The 22054-nt window shown below is 41.6% G+C and overlaps 1 protein-coding gene across 1 annotated transcript in view; it reads left to right on the top strand.

Moving 5' to 3' along the window:
* The window catches only part of usp3 (ubiquitin specific peptidase 3), a 33873-nt gene extending 16951 nt beyond the window's left edge, over window positions 1-16922 (top strand). The window contains exons 14-15 of the mRNA XM_084335619.1: window positions 1562-1629; window positions 15565-16922. Coding sequence (XP_084191745.1) covers window positions 1562-1629; window positions 15565-15976 — 480 coding nt within the window. The 3' untranslated portion in view covers window positions 15977-16922. The remainder of the gene's footprint in view (window positions 1-1561; window positions 1630-15564) is intronic.
* The last annotated feature ends 5132 nt before the right edge of the window (window positions 16923-22054 follow it).

Raw genomic sequence — 22054 nt, 5'->3', positions numbered from 1 at the left:
TTTTTATTAGCGACTTGAATTCATATTTCATCAATCTAGTCCCACGGGGGGGGGGGGATCCAGTTTCCTCATTTTACTTCTCCGGCAAACCATCCGAAGAGATCCAAGTAATTGCCGAGCCGCAAAACAGCGTGGAATACATATTTCCAGTACCCAGCGCTGAATCAATAAACGCGGTCGATATTTGGAATGGCGATCAGGAATTGGAATCATCTTTTTGGAGAACATCTGATCTGAGGTAAGGAATCTATTTTACCAGTCTTAGGATAATCAGAGCTGTTTTCACAGAGATATCAGCATGTGCCCTGTGTGTGTGTGTGCGTTGATCAGGAAATGAGAGAATAGATTTTTCAGCTCGCTTCTCTAGCGTGCATAAGTACACATATACTATCGATAATCTAGCGTTTATTTGAAAACGATTCATAAATAGGCCGAAAAATTTCAATGTTTTTTGTGTATTCCAGTAAAGGCTGTTTATCACAGAATCTTTATATTTTCCTGAAACTTTCAAGAAAACAAGGGTTTTTCTAAATGGTATAAAACGGAAACGAACCGATTATATAAATAAAAAAAATCCGTTTCGACAATGTTGACTGCAAACAAGTCATTGATAAGCGAAGGCCAGATTAGACACATAATTTAAGACATAGTTTATGCGTTCACAACGCTATCATTGAAGTGGGTGCTGGCATTCAACCATGTTTTGAGACGGGGACCCGTGGCATCCAAAGTGTAAATGTTATTGGTTACAGCTGTGTTGACCCATCGGACGTGTGTTTATTTGATATCCACATAACCATGTTACTGGTGGTCCCGTAAACACAGTAAGCTACTCACTGCCCTCTTGTGACCATACAAGTAATAATAACAGTTGTTGCATTGAAAATTGCCTTCACTAGCAATGACATACAATTCCATAATGCATTACACTTTTGGTTATTAAATACGTTTACATTTTAAACAGGATTACAAAATAATATTTGTACACAGTAATCCCCTTCTTCCCTTGGCATCTCATCTATAATAGACACATATTCACATATACATACATATCTACACAACAGTACATTGTTAGTACATATGTACATATCCCATGTCCATGCATATACTTGTCTACCCACGCACAAATGTATAGTGCACACTTAAGTACACACATACATGTGCAGGTAAATACAGATGCTCATGACATGATCTACATATCTTCATACATGTATACACATATCTGCACATATACTCATACTTACATGGTATACACGTACATATAAATACATTTATGCTGCATACATAATATATCTATTGTACTCAAGCAGATAAAGAATGAGTGGGAGTTGATCAATCGGCAACATAAGTGGGATTTGAGAACCATCTTATTTAAAGACCAATGTGTGATTTTCTTTGGACCATAGAAATTTGAGGTGTATTCATACATTCAGTCATTCATGCATTCAGACAATTTTTTGTTAGTATTCAAATAATTGAGTGAGTTTTTCCCATCCCTACACTACAGTGTTGTTGATTGTAGGAGGGGAGTTCTCATTCTGCTGCTGTTTTGTGTTTACAGCCAGAGAATTATTTGCCAGAGAGTTGCCTGTATGACCTAGTGGCTGTGGTGGTCCATCATGGATCTGGGTAAGTGCATGTTTGTGTAGCATTTTGTATTTCAGATTATTTTGAACATCTCCTCTGTACAAGAAAGCATACAGTGGAGAGTGACAGGAAAGAGGAAAGGGTATCTGACATCTCAGAGCTGGACTCCAACTTAAAGGAACATTTCCCATAATGTTGGCGTGTTCCTTTTTAAAGGGGCACTTATTTTACTTATTTTGCACATAAACAGTTTTGCACACATTAATCTTGTTTGACAGTTATTGAGAATATATATTTTTTTTAATATGGCCACCAGTGATGTCATCAGGGACATTTAATCCTTGTGTTGTGGTAATTACAGCACCATGAAATAATGTAGATGAAATAAATAGCAATACCATGTCTTATATAGGGACAATTGGAGGTGGGCTTCCCACTCTCCAAGACATTTACAACAAGCGCTGCATGGGTAAGGCTAAGAGAATAATCAAAGACCCCAGCCACCCAAACAACTGCCTCTTTGAACTGTTGCGGTCAGGCAAGCGATATCGGAGTCTCATGGCAAGCACAGAGAGACTCAGAAGGAGCTTCTATCCCCAGGCCATCAGGATGCTCAATGAACAATGAACAATAACAAACCATCAATACACCCACAGCACACATCCACATGCACACACTCACTTTAAATAAACAACACACTGTAGCACCCACTTTACCACTTTAGACACTAACACACTTTATATTTATTGGTAAGGAAATTTGCACATCAATCTCATTCCTTATTGCACCTCATTGCACCTCACCACCACAAGGTGGCACCACAAGCTAAGCTATACCTCACCATTTCTACACTGTACTGTACCTGCACTGTATATACTGTACATATACTGTATATAGGTATATTGAAACATTTTGTTTACACTTGTTTACGTACTTGACTTTCTATTTTATACTTATATTATACTTATTTTATATTATATTTTTATTATCTATCGCACTCAAAGCAGAAAGAAGCATTTCATGCAAAGTATTCTGTATTTCTGTATGACAACTAATAAAGAAATTTGAACTTGCTATCTTATCATTTCATCTAGCTGTAATTAACACAACACAAGTATTCAATGTCCCTGATGACATCACTGGTGGCTATATTAAAACGAATTTGCTCCCAATAACGTCAAACCATATGAAAGTGCAAAATAAATCGGCATTGTTATTTTGTGAAGTGCCCCTTTAAAACTTTGCGAGTGCATGGGATTCCTGATCTAGGAAGCACACTTTATTTATTAACTTATTTAAAGAGTCTGTTTTTATTAACTGAATAAATATGGATACACTATGTTCATCTTGATTAATCATTCAGTGTTTTCTTTTAAGTTCTTAAGGGGAACAACACCCATTTTCAGAAGTCAGACATGTTATTCCTATGGTCTAAAAATGTTAGTGAACATGAACAACTCTCCCAAATCCAAAAACCAGAGGGCTAAAACTCATTTGTGATGTAATAAAGTCCATAGACAATGAATTGGGAAATATGGTGAAGATGACAAAGAGATCACCTAGGGGGATGTTCTGAGTATACGGGTACATTTTCTGTTTCAGAACTGAGACCACTACTATAGAATAAACCTAATTGTATAAGCCTTGGTTGTGTGGCCCTGGCCCATGCAACCTGAATAGTCTCAACAGGATGGCCCATGCAACATGAATAGTCTCAACAGGATGGCCCATGCAACCTGAATAGTCAAAAAGAAAAGAAAACATTCTGTGGGTTCACAAATTTAGTCTCCCAGACTTGATTCTTACTTACTGGTTTCTGGCTTTGGGAGAGAGTAGCTAATATTAATATATATTGATGGAACATATATTCTTGATAGGGTGGTGTTCCCCTTTTTAAACTAGTGTATTTCTCATATCAACAAGGACAGTTGTTAGGATCATCTCAGCTAGGACCATCTGTCCATGTGTTTCTCATCTAGGACTATCTATCCATGTCTTTCTCATCTCAGCTAGGACAGTCTGTGTCTTTCTCAGCTAGGACAGTCCGTCCGTGTCTTTCTCATCTCAGCTAGGACCATCCCTCCATGTATTTCTCATCTCAGCTAGGGCCATCCCTCCATGTCTTTCTCATCTCAGCGAGGACAGTCTGTCCATGAATCCGACTTGATTGATGAGCTCTGTAGCTTGGCAGCATTTGGATTAACTTCCTTGTCATGGCAAATGAAAGAGTTGGTCAGCTATATGACAAATCAAAACAATATGAAGTTAACTTTAGCCGTGTTTGCTTGCTATCTCTTCATACCACAGTTGACCTATTTCACTTTGACATCACCATATAAATATTGCGTTTGCGTTGCATCCAGGGGATGGAAATGGGGTACATTCAAAATATACAGGGTTCAAAACGGCAATTCAGCTGTCTGGCTAAAGGAATCTGATGTCGGAATACTTTACCATTGTGGAAGACAATGAAGTAGAGAGAGAAGTCATTCTCGCTTTGATACAAAAATCAAGGCTCCCTACTTTATTCTAGGGATGAGCCCGAATCCAAATATGAATTCAGGAAAGCACAGATAATGAGATGGACACAAATATTTGTATTACACAAAGCACAGATAATGAGATGGACACAAATATTTTTATTACACAGATATTAATATTATTATTCAGAAAAGTATGTTATGAGCACGCTCGGCGCACCATCTGTTTGCGTTCTTCGTTTGGACCCACAAAATATCAGTAATCATATTTTTTAAGTTGTGTCAAATGAGATAAAGAGAGAGGCCGGTGTTTTTGAGTTTCTCGACTGCTCCATGTTGAGCAAGGTATCCCCTACATTTTCAAAAGTCTAGAGAAAGCTTGTCTTAACACTTTCAGTGCCATACACGAGAATTCTCGTTTCTGGGTCGTTTTTCCTTTCTTTCTATTTTAATACCCTATTCAATGTCTGTTATGTTGCCTGTAAAAGGCATACTGGGACTCCGATGGTGCAGTACCGGCGTTGATCCAAGCATGTTTTCAATGCGATCCGACCGTGTGTGTGTAACGTTAGTCCACAACATATGCCGTTGATGACGATCAAAGCATCAAACCCCCCCCTTTCATGCATTCATGATGAAACATAATACCTATCATATGCATTTGATTTTTTTATTGTAGCGTGTGTAGGGACGAAACGCCAATGGATTTAGTATAATACACGTTGCCAATTATAACCAGCCTCCCAGGAATTAGCCCTGATCATTCTGAAATAACACTCCTATTCACCACGGTATAAAACAGGAACGTATAGGTTTGGATTTTTTTTAATTTTTTTTTTATCTTGAACTTTGGAGAAGGTTCTTACTGTCAAATTACCATGGTATTGTATCCATAGCTATAATGTAGAATATAGTTATAGCTCTACAAACAAGGTGACCGTTCCCTATCTATCTAGTGGTGGCCTCGCTACAGACGGCTGCCGCTAATAGCTGGCACCCAAAGTGTTAAGCTCGTCTTAAATCGTCATCATGAGTTACCGTAATTCCTCTAATAGTAACCGGTATTCAATTAAAAACCGGGTCTCCATTAATGACCGGGTGCGCTGTTGAGCTAAGCAATTATAAGCCGGCCTCCTAATACAAGCCGGGTTTCATGTATATTAGAGGAATTACGGTATTTCCCTCAACGGATTTACCATAGGCAATATATTTTGTTATTGTTGTTATATGCTGGCCTGGCTGTGCAGTAAATACCATATAATGGTATGGTGTTAATGTTTACCAAGAGAGTAAGCCTACCTCAGAATTGTATAAAACGAAGTTATTATTATTATTATTATTATTATTATTATTATTATTATTATTATTATTATTATTATTATTATTATTATTATTATTATTATTATTATTATTATACCAGTATTGTGATTGCACTATTTTACTTTATTTTACTTTTTTTGACCACCTGTAATTGCACTGTTTACTACCGTATTTCATACAGTACTTGGTTTCAATAAATTAACCGGGTTCAAACTGACACAAAATGTTGATTTATTCATTATGATCGGTTTGAAAATTAGAAATATAGGCCTTGGCCTGCCGCGATAAGCAATAAATCGATTAATTGCTGCGATAATTAAAATGAATGCAATGATTTTGACGGGCGCGATTAATTGCTATTTGCGCGTTTGTTTTAATGAGGCGGAACCAGTGCCCCTTCAGTCACTGTCCGTGTTGGGAGGCGGGCCGCTGACGTTAATAGAGTACAGCACGGGAGCTCCGTGGGGCAACGCTACATAGACATTTCTCAATAGTGTTGCTCCTTTTAACCAAGTAGCATTATTTGTAGTGTAACGTTAGCTATTTTTAGACCCAAGTAGTTACTCGCTACTGCCCGGAGAAACTGGACTGCTAAATAAAGATGAAAGATAGAGCTTTGATTCTCATTCCATGCTAACAACATTAGCTAAATATCTAACAAACGAAATACAACGTATAGCATAGCTACAAGTACAACACAGAATAACGTTAATACAATTACATGCATCATTGTTTACAATGAACGGGTGGGGCTAGTCAAAGGACTGGACACGGGGACAAGTTAAACATGAATTAATTTATTATAACACTCCGGTAGTTTCGAGTCGTGCTGCAGTGCTTACGCACCACAGCTATTCTATTACTGCTTTGACGCTTCCTCCTCATCGTTGATTGCCTGTAGTAGCTGCATCTAACGTTAGTAGCTAACGTTAAAACTAACCGAAAGGTAGTTGTTCACCAACAATTTGTTTTATCATTAGCTCAAAAACAGAACCGGACAAGGCATGTTGTCGGCTCATAGTTTCTGCTTAGGATAATAACAACAATACTTCCGGTCCGGTCGGTGGGCTTCAAAATAAAAGTCAAACACCGGAAAAGACGGAGCGGTGGGCTTCAAAATAAAAGTTTTGGGAAATAAATTTCTCAAAAAAAATTCTCTAACCGGTCGCAATAATATCGCTTATCGCGATATTTTCGGGGGCAATTAATCGCCCAGCAAAATGTGTTATCGTGGCAGGCCTATATAATAGGCCTCTCTCTTATACATGCCTCCTCCTAATACAAGCCTGGTATCCGCTACAGTTGAAACAAATACAAGCCGGGGTTACTATTAGAGGATTTACGGTATGCAAATTAAATGTATTATATTTATCGCTCCCCACCTCTCATCTCTGTTACTACACTAAGAGCAGCCTTTATCTACGGCAATTCCAGGATTATGATTTATATATATATAATTTATTTGTTTAAAGTTGTCATGGGTTGTCCTAGTATTACAAATGCAGTTACTGGTAAACAGAGATACTGAACAAAAACTCTCATTGCAATGATTTTTCTCTCCAGACATACACCGTTCCAAATATTATAAAAAATATTTCCATTGCTCCAAATCAAGAAGAAAATAAATGAGTATAATAAGTATCTTTTGAAGACGGACATAATAATAATAATTAATAATAATAATTCATTTATTTTGTATAGCGCTATTCAAAGACCCAAAGTCGCTGACAATAGGCAAAAAAGAAACAAAGAAAACAAAGAAACATAGAACCACAGGGAAACGGAGAACAAATAAGAATACACAGGAACATAAAACCACGAGTAACGGATAACAAATACGGGAGTGAGTAGGGGAGACAGTCGGGAAGAGAGTAAGGGAAAACCAGGGGGGGGGGGGGCAGGAGAGGAGAGAACGTAGGGCAGGGGGAAATGGTGGTGGGTTGGAGGAGGGTGGTTATGGGTAAGGAAGGTTGAATGCTAGGGAGAACAGGTAGGTTTTGAGTCTGGATTTGAAGGTGGAGAGTGAGGGAGAGTCTCTGATGGTCTCAGGGAGGGAGTTCCAGAGTCGGGGTGCAGCTTGTGAGAATGCCCGGTCACAAACGTTTGAGTTTGGATGACGGGACAGTGAGGGAAAGAGTGGAAGAGGACCGGGGGGAACGGGTAGGGCGGTAGGGGAGGAGGTCAGTCAGGTAGGGGGGGGGGGCATGCTATGGAGGGCTTTGAAGGTGAGGAGTAGTGTTTTGAAGTTAGTCATGTCAGTTTAAAGATCAGACACGGAAAACTACGTGATTGGAACTGGGGCAGTATTCATTTGTCCTTCCTCATGTATGGAAAATAGCCCACGAATTTCATATGTATGCTATTTATCATTCGAATAATTTGTTAGATGATAAGACTTTAGAAACTAAATCTTGAACATGGGCCAATTTGTATATGAGATGTGAGCATTTTTAAAGATGCTTTCCCGACGCTCATTAGTATCATGCTTAAACCTTTTCTGCTCTATAAAGCTAATTTTGTTTTCAGAACATCACACAGATATTAGATTAGATTACACTTTATTGTCAGAGAACAAACTCTTATGGGCAGCCTATTAGTCTACAGGCTGCATAAAAAGAACACCTCTGATTTAGCAGGGGAGGGAAGGTGGGGTGTGTGCAAAGGCCTGCTGTTCTACAGAGAAAGTATGCTAAATAGCACCAAATGTGTTTTTTTTTGGGCTCATAATCATCTACAGCAGGGGTCGGCAATTTAATTTGGCCTCCGGCCACATTTTTTTTCAAGCGATTATTATATGGTGGGCCAGAACCAAAAACAATGGCTAATTTAAGAAGTTGATAGTGAAAATGTTTTAACTCTGTGACAGACCACCTTATCACTAAGATATACATTTGTGGCAGAGGCAGAACATTTATCAAAATAAACGAGCTGCATAGATGGCATAATAAACTAAACAAGCATTTTTTTCTACTCTATTATTATATATAATAAATGTTTGCACTGAACATTATACCTTTGTCTTTCTGCCATTTTATTATAAAACCAGAGACAAGCGCCTCTCTATTAGGCCGTGAGCCAGTAGGGTTGGTCGTTAGCATCTTGGGGGACAAACTTTCATAGTGATTTTTGGGAAGGTACACACCCCTACTGCTAGAAAAGATGTGATAGCAATGTAGCAGTTGCTTCCAAATGTGTGCCATCACATCTTTTATAACACTACCAAGCATATTTTTCAGGCCTCCTGTCTGAAATTACATGCCCCAAATGAATCATGATGGCTCCTGAACCATAAGGCCTATATGCATGTTTCTGGTCTCCTTTGATAGATAACAAGCTAGGACATATGAATCCAGTGTAAGTAAACCCACATATATTACCATTCCAGAGTAAATGGAGATACAATGAAGGAAAACATCATATTTTTACCCTCGCCTGGTACATAATCTTAATTTAAACGGCATTATGACCATTATAACCAATATCCCATGGATAATAATGCAACTGAATGTGTTCTCCCACTCCTTGACTACAAATGTAACTGTAAATGTGATGACAATACATTAGAAATACAACATTTATGATACCGTTTAAAAAGGTATACTCAGGGCGGCTGAGTGGCGCAGTGGGCAAGGCGCTCACCACTAACGCATGATATGCTGGTATCGAGCCTGGCTCTCGCCGTTGCTACCGGCTTGGCCGGTCGTCATACTAACACAATTGGCAGTGTTAGAGGGTGGGAAAGCTCCCCTCAGTACAGACAGTTCTAAGTCTCTATCCGTGGCGCTGTTGGCGGTGCTCTCCAATGGTCTGGGAGCCGAGACTAGTACAGATGTAAAAAAACAATAACATATATAATAATAATAATAATAATAATAATAATAATAATAATAATAATAATAATAATAATAATAATAATAATAATACAAAACCTACCATACTTTGTTTTACATCTTCCACATCTTCATCAGAACTTTCCACACTCTCTGAGGTGGATGCCTGGTTCTCACAGTCTGCCAGTCTACACATGTCAGTGCGCCTGAGGCCATTTGCAACACGCATACATCTTGGGAGTAAACACATTTTTGGACAGTTACAGGCCAGTAGATCCAGGACGGCATCGGGTGCTGGCTGGCCTTCCATCCAGTCCACCACCAACTGTTCAGCTTCCTCTTCGCTCTCCATCTTCAGGCTTCTGCCAACAGGGATTGGCACTTGTGGGTCCTTCTCCAAACATCTTCTCCATATACCAGCCTGGTAGTTGGCTTTCTGTGCATGTTCTGTTAAGCAGTCCTTGCATGGTGGGAGTTGATGACTTTCAAGTTCACCTTTTTTGGCATAGAAAATGTGATATCTGAGCTGATTGACCTTGGTGGTTGATGCTTTTGGGGCATACAGGAGACATGTAAATGCCTCTAGTTTGTCCCTCAGCTCTGGGGAGAGATTCCATTCCTGACCCAACTCTGAGCATGTGTCCTGATTTTGCCTATTGCTGGTCAGAATTTTTAGGGCACTTGTCTTCCCTTTGCCTGCAAAAGCACTTACAGTGTCACATCCTGTATATGCATGCAACCCGATGAGAGCCCTACACACCTCTATGCGAACAGTGGCAGCAACCTTCCTGGTGTCCACAAGCCTTGCACAGGATTTACTGCCACACATCTGGAACAATGGAGCCTCAATCTTGTCACAGAACGCTAAAGACATGATAAAGACATCTGTGTCTTCTGAGCAGATAACTACAGATGGGTATCCCTCTCTTTGTGGCATGGGCAGCATGGAGAAGTAGGCGACCATCTGCTTCTTGTTGGCATTGAAGAGCTGACACCTCCTCACTGTCCTGAGATGAGATTCTGTAACATTTGTCATTCACAGTTGCATACAGAATATTGTCTTATAGCTTTGCTCTGTACTCTGCCTTCCTCCATTCATCGACTATACAGCTAATGAGACTAGTTTTGTTACTGACTTTGGTCAGGAATCTCCTCCACTGCCTCACCATTTGTGTACCTGTGATACCTTGCAACTCATGGCCAGTCTCTTCACCCCGTAGAGAGCTTTCACTGTTCTTGATAGAGTTCTCCTTGTATGTGTCAAACACAACATATATTCTGCTACTCTGACTGCCTTCCCTCAGAGCCATACCCAGAACTGTTGTGGCAACATATCTGAAAGTAACTTGATCACCTTTCACTCTTTGGACCAAGTTCATTCCATCAACCACTGTAGCAGAGTTCCCTGGGAGTTGCTATGCTAATGCTAAATTTGTCTGCAAGGTCGTGGCCAAAGTAGCTTTATTTGTCTTTCTCAGCAATCCGCCTGGTGTGGACTGTGGACAGGGCCCAGGAAAATCGCCCAAGGGGATGAGAAAGGATATCTTCCATATGTAGACTGCGCCCTTGTGCCATCACTTTGATGTGTCCAAACAAAGACCTGTTTGCTTTCAAGATGATTGCCCTCCCACTTGATTTCACTTCTCTCTTCTTACACATATCACTGAATGTTTTTAGCCTGTTGGTTTTCATTGGGTCATGGAATTTCTTTGCTGGTGGGTCTTTCTCCAGTCTCTCATCCTTGAAGATTGCATAGCATTGCTCACCAATCTCATATGCCTTCATCAGGTTGGAGTCAATCTCCTTGGGGGCTGTCTTTGCTGTAGAGATTCTAATGAGGTCCCGCTTCTCTGCAAATGGGTTGACCCATTCCGGTATGAGGCTAACCACTGCTGAAACTGCTTCCTCATCTTTCAGGATTATTGGCTGCTGTAGCTCCGCATGACAAACCTCTGATTTGTTACCTTGCACCATCTCCCATAACTGTCCCAGGAATGCACTGCGGTGCTCAGCTGTTAACTGTGACTTCAGTAGCCTGGTCCACAGGGATCCGTCCAAAGGGGTTGTTACTTGACAGCTGCACCAAGAATTGGCCTGTCTTGAAGGCCTCATACACAGCAGGATGCTTCTCTGGGTGGTTTTTCATCTGAGCAAAGTAAGGGGACAGGTACCTGGCATAATTTATCTTATCATAAGCAAAGCACCATGGGATCATGCTTCTTATAGCATGGCGGTGCAACTCCCAGTCCCCCTCACGAGAGGCACGCAGAAGGCCAAGTATTACGTTATCTACCATGTCAATGTATGACATCCAGAATGCAGAAAGCTCTCCATTGTTGTGACTGAGGTGTTCCAGAAAGTCTGTCCACAGGGTTATCAGCTCAGCTAAGAGTGGACTTTGCAGCAGATTGTTCGCCGTCTGTTGGTTCAAGTCACTGGCCATGTCTTTCACATTGTCCAAGAATGATTTGATCATCCCACTCTTCTCTGGAATGCTGTCCTCAACCCACAGTGTGAACTCTGAACTCGGCCCATGCAAGTCTCATCAGTGCTTCATAGATGTACTTGTGGACCCTGACAGCACGGTTATAGTGTTTACCATCAAGGACTCCATTGACGGAACCCTCTGCGACAATTCCAGCCTCTATGCATATGTCCTTTAGACCAGCATCCCGAAATCGCTTTCCTAGGATGGCTAAGGCATTACATATGGTATGGAATGTCCCCATTCTGAAAATAATGTTGGAGAAGCGCTCTTTGTGCTTCCAGGTAATTTCAGTGGCTTTCACATATAGTGCTTGATCCATGACTACCACAATTGATTCTAGATGCAGTTCCTTTCTGATTATCTCTGATTGATTCAGGATTTCAAACACTGGTAAACTGTGTGGCTGGTGAATTGATGGTTGGCAGATACCCAACTATATCTTGTGAGATTGGTTCTTGGTCCCTGGTGCTGATATTAAAACCAGTCCAGCTTGGGATTGTCTGATTCTCTGTATCTGTTTGCCTTGCAAGTGCCCACACCAGGTTCTTCTTGCAGGCAAGAAGAGCAGCTTCCTTGGTTTCCTGGACACAGTGTCCCTGGTTGGGAGAGGCTGTGGGCCCACACGCACACCTGCTACATATACTCCCAGTTCTTGGTCCTGCTTCAGTTTCTCAATGTGTGGAAGCTCAGCTCTTGGTAGTTGTGGTCCATAGACATTGGCCTGTACAACTATACCATTGACTCTATGTGATGTGCCCTTTCCAGTGAGAGTTTCCTCAAGTCTATCAATATTGTCCCATGCAAGATTGATGCTGGAAGTACAACTCTTTGAGTTGAGGCTGTTGCTAGCTTTTGGAGACACAGAGCAGTGTCATTCTCTTCAAGTTGGGAGTAATAGACCCCATGCCCAAGCTTGTTCAGTGTTTGGATGAGCTCAGAATTACCCGTCAATGTTTTTACTGCATAAGGAAGTAGAAGGTGGTTTGTGTTAAAAATGTAAACATGATTACTTGATTAAAATGTTCCTTACGCTTTCTCCTAGCATCACGATCGGCCATGCTTGCTGAAAGAGGGGTGTGGCTCTAATGCAGTCCACTTTAGATGATGTGGAACAGTGGTTGGCTTATAGACATCCAATCAAATGTTTGTTCATATGGGTGGGTGGAGTCAGATAATAATAATAATTATAGATCTAGACGGCCTTTAAAAGTCATGTCCATGGATCAAATGGGATATCTTGAAAAATTTTATCATAAATGTTGTATTTAAATTTTTTTTTATCTACTTTTTCTCCCATTTTCTATTTCTCCCATCCCAATTTTGTATCGTCCAATTCTACCCTCCCCTGTCTCGAACGCTGTTAGGCCATGCCTCCCACAAGCCGGCTGCAATGTGGACTAAGCCTTACATCACGTGTCCCCCTCCGGTACTCGAGGAAGCAGCAGTCGCATCTTTTCACCTGCACAGCGCGATCTCTCAGCGTCGGGGGTCTGCGTTTGGAGGGCACGCCGCCCCCGTCGCTTCCTGATTCTGCTGCTTAGGCGCACCAACCGACCTGTAGGAGTCGCTGTCCACAACGTCCGATCCCCACCCATCAGCTTCCCACCCCCTAATACTGCCAATATTCTCCTGCATTGGTGGTGAGCGCCTTGCCCACTGCACCACCTAGCCGCCCTATAAATGTTGTATTTTTTGTGTTTTTTCATCAGATCCAGAGTTACATTTGTAGTCAAGGAGTAGGAGGACACATTCAGTTGCATTATTATCCATGTGATATTGGTAATAATGGTCATATTGCCTTTTAAATTAAGATTATGTACCAGGCGAGGATATAAATATGATGTTTTCCTTCATTGTATCTCCATTTACTCTGGAATGGTAATATATGTGGGTTTACTTACACTGGATTCATATGTCCTAGCTTGTTACCTATCAAAGGAGACCAGACACATGCATATAGGCCTTATGGTTCAGGAGCTATCATGATTAATTTGGGGCATGTAATTTCGGACAGGAGGCCTGAAAAATATGCTTGGTAGTGTTATAAAATATATGATGGCACACATTTGGAGGCAACTGCTGCATTGCTATCGCATATTTTCTAGCAGCAGGGGTGTATACCTTCCCAAAAATCACTATGAAAGTTAGTCCCCCAAGATGGTAGCCGTGGCCCAAATTTGCGGCCCTGGCTCACGGCCTATATCGGTCTATCCTACATTATGCACTGGCGTGTTGTGTGGAGCAGACTGGACACGTTCTGTGGAGCGGACTGGACTATTGAGAAACAATAGGAATTGTCCATTGGTTCTCCCAGTCCATGTGACCATTTCTAGCATTCTAGTTGGCTGTAGTGACGGACATAGATATATGATGAATAGATGGATACAGCGGATTAGCCTGTACCTTCTGGCAGGGGGACTGCCAATGGAAATTAGCCTTTTGGCTAAAATTGGGTGCATTTACATTTGTAAAATGTTTTATTAATGTACACTGTCCCCCTTGAACAAATAAAGTAAACCTAACCTAAACCAATCTAGATATTTCAAGATTCTATCCTTTACTTCTGCACACTGTCGGATAGCCAGTGGGTGACGGAGAGATACACTTTCAATTGTGAGATGACAATCTCCCGATTCCGATACAATAAAGCGAGTCTTTATCACAAACTGATCCAAAGATATTTAATGTCTTGCAAAATATGTCTAGTGTTGCGCCCGGGGGTTAAAAGCCTAATTGTATTTTTAATTATGTACAATAATTGTTAGATCTGGTATAAACCACGCCCATTTCCGAATCCAGATGCAGATCATTTTGTTGGTTGAACAGATACAGATGTCTCCGCACACCCCTACTTTATTCCATAATCTTTTCACTGAAAAATGCCTTGTCTTTGGATTCCAGGGTATCTGAAAATATGTCTTAAACGCCCACATAAACCTACCAGAAGAGAGAAAGAAAGGAAGTCAGCTGATTTGACTAAAACGGCATGCTAACATCTTATGTGTCACACATTTCCTGAAAGGTTTTTGCCATTGTGATATACAGTATCTTCATTTTTAGACACTATATTACAGCACAAAAAGGGCTCAGAAGGTAGAGCAGTTGTTTGGTAATCGGAAGGTTCCTGGTTTGATTCCCGCTCCTCCCGGGCAGCATGTCAAAGTGTCATTGAGCAACACACTTAACCCCTAACTGCTCCCGATGAGCAGGTTGGCACCTTGCATGGTCGCCTCTGCCATCAGTGTGAATGTGAGGAACAAAATTGTAAAGCGCTTTGGATAAAAGCGATATATAAATGCACCATTTACAATAGAGCAACTTTTCAGGGGGAAAACTGGTGTGGTCCCTGAACACAGATGCTTCACTAACTACTCCGTCTGTTTGTGAAGTTTACCCAACGATCCAGAAGTAAACAACTGCTGGGGGCCGACATCAAGGTCGCTCGCCGATGTCCAGACTTTTATTTAAGACATTGAATTTGATTACCTGGTGCGATGCAGTGTTTGTAGGTGGCATCAAAGTGAATTTACGATTGTGGGTCGTAAAACAGAATTTAATGGAAACGTCAGCCAGTTTCTGCCAAAGGTGATTTTGCTCAAGGTGATTCTGGTCCAGTTTTGGGGGGGAAATCATGCAGCTCAACTGAAACATAAAAAGAAAATCCATACAGCCACTAGACCTGAAAGGCATAAGACTTTTAATACACATTCCAGGAGCTGTTCTTGTTTATCAATCTGCTATTTCCCCATTGGCCACAGGGGGGCGATATTGTACTACAACTGTGTTGTAGTTGACTGTTGGGCCATAATGTGTCTGCTGAACCTGTAATGGCAAAGTGGGATGTGTCTTGTGTTGACAGGGTGGGATCAGGCCACTATACAGCATACGGCTGCCATGAGGCCCGCTGGTACCACTTCAACGACAGCACGGTGACCCTGACCGAGGAGGACACGGTGAGGAAGGCCAAGGCCTACATCCTCTTCTACGTGGAGCGGCCGGACCGGGGAGCCACAGACGAAACCGCCTCGGACTCGATGGTCTCGGACGGGCCCGCCCAGGATGAGGTTACAGTGGACATGGTAGCCTCGGACAGGCACGGCCTGGACGAGGTAGCCACAGATGAGGCTCCTGTAGATCGTGTGGCCAAAGGTGGGGATGTGTTGGATCTAGCTGCCCTGGAGAAGATGGCTGCAGAGAAGGTAGCTAAGGTCGTCTTAGACAGGGTGGCCACAGAGAACAACAGCCAAGCTATACGACCTGCTGCACAATGAAGCCTTCAGGCTGTTATGAGCCTACGAACAGTTCACTGTTCTCCATTTCAGCCTCACCTGGACGAATCCCCTCGGCTCACAGTGCTTGAATTCAAATAGTCCTTGCCACTTTTTATGTTTAAGTGCATGAGGGTTTTGTTTTGTTTTGTATTTAGTACATCAGACAACCTATTCAACTTGCTGCTTGATTTCTTTCGTTCTTTTTTCTTGCCTTGTTTTGCTTGGTGTTACATTCCTCTATTGAGGTAGACTTCTCCTTTTATACGTATAAAAGATTCCAAAGGTGATCGTTTATAATGAAAGTTTTGGCCTTGGTCTGTCTGTTATTATGTCTGGACTGAAGAGATTTACCTTGTGTAACGTTAAGTATTTAGATTTTTCTGTTTTATTTTTTTAAGTTCCTAGTCGATTATTTCCAGGCTCACCTTCTCTTAAGTATCCTGGCCGTACTCTACAACCAGCGGATGAGATTCTAGGCATTAGAATGCAGCGGATGTTTTGATTGAAAAGTACTGATTAGGCCTGTAGAAAGGTATTATACTGTTTTGACCAGACTGTTTCGACCTTCTGAAAATGTCTGTTTTGTTCGACATCCGAGTCTGTCCCTTGCTTGCCAGTCTTGAACTTGGCATTTTAAGTCGATGTTGAATTTGCTTTGGAAAACGGGCCTGAAGAAATTACATCATTATCATGCATTTCATGAACCAGGTAATGTGAATGACAAATTTCGGAGAACCAAACCAACTGCTTTTTCTGTTATTTTAAATGCAGTTGAAACCTTGTTTATCTAATGTGTTATTTTAGTGATGTTTTACATGGCAGAAGCACCCACTGTTTAGGGAGTGTTTCAGTTTAAATGAACGGGGACCACAGTCCAGAAACCAGTCGACACAAGCTGTCTCATTATCAAGGCACACAATCCATCCACAAATAAAGAGAATTACAGATGGAGTTCATTAAAGACTTGCTTTCTTTCCTTTTCTCTGTAGGAGATACATGGTTATGAATTGTTTGGTTTGGACTCAACTAACTAGTACATTGTTATGTTGGTTGTCCTCAGGAGTCACAATTGACTCATTTCAAACCCTGCCCTCTTTCCTTGATCCTCCAATCGCAACCCTTGCTTTCCTTGGACAATTGATTGATTGATTGAAAACGTTATTAATTAACAGATTGCAGAATGGGTACAATACAGTACGGCTCAATGCACACAGTGATGCCACAGTTGCGACCTGAGGATCAGGAAAAGAGGGCAGGGTTTGACATGGGTCAATTTCACTGTTTAGATTAGAACATAAATTAACACGAGTTCAAACTATATAGACGGGTTCAGACGTACTTAATGACAGGTGTTTGGTGGTTACGTTCTTGCACATGTACATTGCCATATGAAAGCAAAATACATCTGTAATCAACCGCGGCATTATTGCCTAATCCTGAGCTGAGACCCGGGGGGGGGGGTGTTGTCACTTTTTCAAAGATAAAAGTAAACTTAACTATTAATATTTTACAACCGGACTTCATTGGTCGTAAAACAATAAGAATCTTACATAGGAATTATGGAAATTGCATCCACATTCAGTCTTTCCATTGGCCAAAAGGGTGTGTGACAAAGAAGAAAAGAAAACGTCAAATTTGATTCATTCTGAATTGTCCCAGTAGCAGGCATGCCCATTTTCTGAAGAGCATCCAGAAGACTGATGGTCTTAATCAACTTCATCTGGCTCTTCATCTTTCGTCTCTCACACTCTGACATAGAACTGTCTACTAAATAAATATGAAACAAACATACAGTAAGTCCTGATGTGCACTAGTTAATCAATTCATCAAAAACATTTTAAATATGAATATCATGCTTATCTATATTTTTCCAGTGCAATGTGCCTTTTGTGTTGGCAGCCATTTTGAAAAGACAAAAAAGGCAAGTTTGCATTGTCACACCCCAACACATGATATATCATTGGAAAGCTACGGTTGTCCAGGACAACTTGTCCTCTACGGAACGTCGGGGCTCAATAGAGTGACATGTATAGTATTCGAGGAATCGAGCTAAACCTAATGGGCACTACAGTGTACACAAATGAATTGCTCGGTCTCAGGAGGATATGAATACACAGCCTACAGATAGGAGGATATGTTTGTTGTATGTATGTTTGCGAACGACTCAGCCCTGCTGGTCTCTGACAAGAACAAGTTACAGGTTGAAAAAACCCTCAGCTCGGAACTAGGCAAAATCTGCATATGGCTCGCCGACAACAAACTATCATTACACATGGGCAAAACAGAGTCCATTCTCTTCGGTTCAAATAACAAACTCAGCAAAACAGACGGCTTCTCAGTTACAGTGGGTGACAATATTGTCACAAGGAAAGATGAAATTACCTACCTGGGTTCCATCCTAGAGGCTAATCTTTCCTGTGACAAAATGGCATCCAATGTAATAAAAAAAGTCAATCAACGAACTCGATTCTTGTACCGGATCTCCTCCCTGGTAAACAAGAATACCCTGAAGACTCTGGCAGGAGCACTCATTCAAGGGTACTACGACTATGCTTGCACCTCATGGTACCAAAGCACCTCAAAGGCACTAAAAACCAAATTACAAACATCTCAAAACAAACTAGTCAGACTACTGCTTGACCTGACTCCTATAGAACCCACCTCACCCCTGCACACTTTGCCAACCTAGGATGGCTTAGAGTAGACAACAGAGTACAGCAACTTGCAATGGGCCTGGTCTACAAGATACACTACACGACCAAGGTACCCATGTACATGTCAAAATACTTCCCAAAGGTCAGTGAATACCACGATCACAACACCAGAGGGAGCTCCACAAATCATGTAAAACCCAGATTCGGCTCAAACAAGGGACTAAACACGTTTCGCAATTATGCCACAACAATGTGGAAAGCCCTACCCAAAGCTGTAAAGGAATGTAAATCACTACCCACCTTCAAAAACACTCTCAAAGAACACCTACGGGAGACTGCAATTCAAAACTGGCCCCTACAAATGTCCTAACCCAGTTGTACAATAAAGACCAAGCATGGCTTTGTCAGTATTCCAATGTACAGCCCCACCCAACCCCACCCCACCTACCCAACCTCCTCCAATGTACAGTTTCCATGTCAAATGTATGTCAGTATTCCAATGTACAGTGTCCCTACCCCCCCCCACCTCCAATGTACAGCCCCACCCCACCTACCCAACCTCCCCCAATGCACAGTTTCTATGTCAAATGTATATACTCTTCTTCTGGATTTTTTTAGTATCACAAACAGTACTGTATTTGAAAATCTGGTATGTCATAAATGTATAGATGTAGCAGTACTGTCTATCTGTATGTCATGTGTGTCATATGATGAATTGAAAATGGGGGACCCTGATGGAAACAAGACGAAAGTCTTTCTCAGGTCTGCATCCTCTTAACAATTGTATGTATTGAGCTGTACTGTACTGTACCCATTCTGCAATCTGTTAATAAACTTTTCAATCAATAAATCAATCAATACACAGCCTAGTTACAGGTGTAGCAGTACTGTATCTGTATGTCATATGTTACGATTAATTGAAAATGGGGGACCCTGATGTAAACAAGACAAAAGTATTTCACCTTAACAATAGTGTGTATTGAGCTGTACTGTTTTGTACCCATTCTGCAATCTGTTTGATTGATTGATTGAAAACTTTATTAACAGATTGCAGAATGGGTACAATACAGTACAGCTCAATACACACAATTGTTAAGGGGATGCAGACCAGAGAAAGACTTTCGTCTTGTTTCCACCAGGGTCCCCCATTTTCAATTCATCAGGACATATATGACATACATGACATACAGATAGTCAGTACTGCTACATCTATACATTTATGACATACCAGATTTGCAAATACAGTACTGTTTGTGATACAGAAGGAGTCAAGAAAAGGGAGTATATACATTTGACGTAGAAACTGTACATTGGAGGAGGTTGGGTGGGGGGGGTTGGGTACACTGGGATATTGACAACCATACTGGGTAATTTACATTGGAGGTGGTTGGGGGGGGGGGGGGGGGCACACTGTATAAGCAAGCAAAACTGTACATTGAGGGGGGGGGAGACTCTGTACAAACAAACAAAATTGTACATTGGACTATTGACAAAACCATACTAGGTAAATGACTGTACATTGGAGGGGGTTGGGTTAGGATATTTACAGGGGCCAGTGTTGAATTGCAGTCTCCCGTAGGTGTCTCTTGAGAGAGGTTTTGAAAGTGGGTAGTGATCCACATTCCTTTACAGCTTTGGGTAGGGCGTTCCACATTGATGTGGCATAATTGCGAAACGTGTTTAGTCCCTTATTTGAGCCGAATCTGGGTTTAACATGATTTGTGGAGCTCCCTCTGGTGTTGTGATCGTGGTATTCACTGACCTTTGGGAAGTATTTTGCCATGTACATGGGTACCTTGGTCGTGTAGTGTATCTTGTAGACCAGGCCCATTGCAAGTTGCTGTACTCTGTCATCTACTCTAAGCCATCCTAGGTTGTCAAAGTGGGCAGGGGTGAGGTGGGTTCTAGGAGTAAGGTCAAGCAGTAGTCTGACCAGTTTGTTTTGAGATGTTTGTAATTTTGTTTTTAGCGCCTTTGAGGTGCTTTGGTACCATGAGGTGCAAGCATAGTCGTAGTACCCCTGAATGAGTGCTCCTGCCAGAGTCTTCAGGGTATTCTTGTTTACCAGAGAGGAGATCCGGTACAAGAATCAAGTTCGTTGGTTGACTTTTTTTATTACATTGGATGCCATTTTGTCACAGGAGAGATTAGCCTCTAGGATGGAACCCAGGTAGGTAATTTCATCTTTCCTTGTGACAATATTGTCACCCACTGTAACTGAGAAGCCGTCGGTCTTGCTGAGTTTGTTATTTGAACCGAAGAGAATGGACTCTGTTTTGCCCATGTGTAATGATAGTTTGTTATCAGCGAGCCATATGCAGATTCTGCCTAGTTCCGAGCTGAGGGTTTTTTCAACCTGTAACTTGTTCTTGTCAGAGACCAGCAGGGCTGAGTCGTCCGCAAACAGGAACAAGTTGCAGTCACAAGCTGACGACATGTCATTTGCATAAATTAGGAACAGTAGCGGTCCTAGTATGCTTCCTTGTGGAACACCACAGCTCACTGTGAGGGGGGGGGATAGGGTACCGTTTACCTCCACCATCTGTTCCCTCCCCTCAAGGTAGGATTGCATCCAGCTCACTGATAGACTATCAAAACCAATTGCTTTTAGCTTGTCAATCAGAATGGAGTGATTGACCGTGTCAAAGGCCTTTTGTAGGTCCAGCATGACCATGCCGCAGTATTTGCCTGCGTCCACCTCTTGTTTGATGTGGTCATTCAAATAGAGAAGGCATGTGTCAGTGGAGTGGGATGTTCTGAAGCCAGATTGGAATTCGTAGATTAGATTTTTTTCCGCTAGGTACTTTTCGACCTGTTCGTAGACTATTTTTTCCATGACTTTCGAGATGGAGGTGAGAATAGAAACAGGGCGGTAGTTGCCTGGGTCTAATTTGCTGCCCTTTTTGTGCAGAGGGGTCACCCTCGCAATTTTGAAGTCCTTGGGGACGTGTCCCTGTTTTATGGAGAGGTTTATTATGTGTGTGATGATTGGGGTGATGGCGGCTGCTGAGTCTCTGAGGAATTTGGAGGGGATGTTGTCATGGCCAGTGGCCTTGTTAGGTTGGAGGGCGCTCAGTTTATTGAGTACCTCATCTGTTGTTACCATTTCCAGCTTGAAGTCGTCCTTGCGGACCCCTAGGTTTTTGTAGTAAGCTACTATGTGTTCTACCCCATAAAGCCCTGAGTGGGAGGGTAGTTTGTTTACCAGTGTTGTGGCTATGTTTGTGAAGAAAATGTTTAAGTAATTGGCTACATCCAGCTTGTCTGTGATGAGCGTGTTGTCCGTTTTTATGTTTATGTTTGAGAATCTGGTTTTAAGTTTTTTACTGCATCCTAGTTGATTATTGAGTAATTTCCAAAGTTCACGTGGTTTGTTTTTGTTTTCCTCAGTTTTGTCATTGATGAAATTCTTTTTTGCAGTTTT

Source organism: Notolepis coatsorum, assembly GCF_963971535.1.
Source record: "Notolepis coatsorum genome assembly, chromosome: 18".
In the NCBI taxonomy this organism is placed as follows: domain Eukaryota; kingdom Metazoa; phylum Chordata; class Actinopteri; order Aulopiformes; family Paralepididae; genus Notolepis; species Notolepis coatsorum.
The sequence above is the reverse complement of the archived record's forward strand: the minus strand, read 5'-3'. Positions and strand labels throughout refer to the sequence as shown.